At 44.6% G+C, this 1,775-nt stretch overlaps 1 protein-coding gene across 1 annotated transcript in view; it reads left to right on the top strand.

Annotated features, from left to right (window-relative positions):
• Positions 1 to 1,560: 1,560 nt before the first annotated feature.
• The window catches only part of LOC130587040 (interleukin-10-like), a 6,697-nt gene continuing 6,482 nt past the window's right edge, over positions 1,561 to 1,775 (top strand). Inside the window, exon 1 of the mRNA XM_057387996.1 lies at positions 1,561 to 1,722. Within this exon, the coding sequence (XP_057243979.1) occupies positions 1,561 to 1,722 (162 nt within the window). The remainder of the gene's footprint in view (positions 1,723 to 1,775) is intronic.

The following is a 1,775-nucleotide window of genomic DNA, read 5'->3' as shown; positions in this document are numbered from 1 at the left end:
AGATTCAGCTGCAGTCATGGCCCTGCAGGGATTCCCAGGAGCAGCTTCCCCATCCCCTCTGAAAAAGGCAACACCAACAGGAAAAAGGAAAACAAATCACAAAATCCCACTTTCCCTGCCTCAAACTCTCCAGTTGCTGATTTTTCATCCTCTTTGTTGTCACAAATGTGCTGACCATTCCTCTTTCTGTCCCTAAAAATAAACTAAAAACTCTCGGAATTCAGGAACAAACAATATTTGCATTTTCCCAGCAATTTTTTGCAATAAATTCCCTCACAGATATTCACAAATTCAACTTGAAAGAAGATGAAGGAGATCAGAATTAAAGGAATTTGTCCCCTAATGGAGAAAAGGTTCCCTACTGGGAAGGATGATCTTTCCTAAAATAACACGAAGGATTTCAAAGAAAACCCCCTGATTTCAGAAAAGCCAAATTTATCTCCCCTTTCACTTTCTCAGATACCAAATTCCTGAATAAATAAGTGAAATCTTTATCCCAAGGAAAGGGGTGTGGACTGAAACAGATAGGGAAAGAGAGGAGAAAAGAGAGGGAAACGGAAAATGGGGAGACGTCACCGGAATTGTCCCGGGGTCCAAAGGGACACTTTTATCACAAGGGACAATGGGTCCCAGCCAGGACAGGACACGCTGTGCACTGAGCTGCTGGGATGGCCCTGCTGCCCATTTCTAGGAAATAAAATGGGGTTGGAAAGCCTGGAAAGGGAGTTTTTTTCTGATCTGTTGGTGCACCAGTGGGAGAGCAGTGGCACAAATCCTGATCCTGCTCTGGAAAAGCTCTGAGGGACCAGAGCAGAACCCTCTTGAGACCCACTGATCCCATTGACCCAGCTGATATTTGGGAACACAAACTGAGCAGTGAGAATTCCCATTTCCTTCAGCAGACACGTGCATTAACTCAAACAAAAGAAAAAAAAAAATACCCCAATTAAAAATAAAAACCTCAGATGATTTTGCACATTTGCAGATCAGAATGCCAAAGGAGGAGACGGAGAGTTTGTACAGTTCATGGAAAGCAATTCTGCTGAGTGATGCTCTCTGCACCTCTGACACTGAGATTTAAACGTAGCAACCCTTTTTTTTTTTTTTTTTTATTTTCCCCTAACCATACAACATGCATCTAAAAATAATAAATGTAACTGTCAGAGTAAAGTAAACCTCGCCCAGCATCTTGGCTGCTCCGTGTGTCTCTGCAGCTTTCCTCCTCAGCCACAGCTAAATTTACAAGAAACTAGCAATGTAAAATGTAAAAAAAAAAAAAAAAAAATGCAGAGTCTAAGCACAAAAAATTTGATGGGGTGTGAGGAGAGGAGGGGGGTCAACAGGAAACCCAAGTTGACGGGAAACCCAAGTGACATTTGGGTTTAATGAATGACTTAAAACCCCAATATTGCTCGTCAGGAAATGGGGAGAGGAAATGGAGTGATGTTTTGAGAGTATAAATGAGGGGCTCCATCAAGGTGAAAGCTGCAGATCTGCTCTGTACCCTCCCGTGGGACCCACCCGAGGGCTGAACAGAGAGAAGCAGCCCTTGGTGACAGCATGAGGACCCTGTGCAGTGGCCCAGCAGTGCCCATCCTGCTCCTCCTGCTCGTGGGCACGGTGCCCACCCGTGCCCAGACCTCCTGCCTCCACTTCCCCGACCTCCTGCCCACCAAGCTCCGAGAGATGAGGCTCAAATTTGAGGAAATCAAGGATTATTTTGTAAGTATCACCCCTGCTGCTTTCTTCTCGTTTTGCCTCTTTTTTTTTTTTTT

This window comes from Malurus melanocephalus, unplaced genomic scaffold (assembly GCF_030028575.1).
Source record: "Malurus melanocephalus ecotype Western Australia unplaced genomic scaffold, MMel_1.1 scaffold_1479, whole genome shotgun sequence".
NCBI lineage: Eukaryota > Metazoa > Chordata > Aves > Passeriformes > Maluridae > Malurus > Malurus melanocephalus.
The sequence above is the reverse complement of the archived record's forward strand: the minus strand, read 5'-3'. Positions and strand labels throughout refer to the sequence as shown.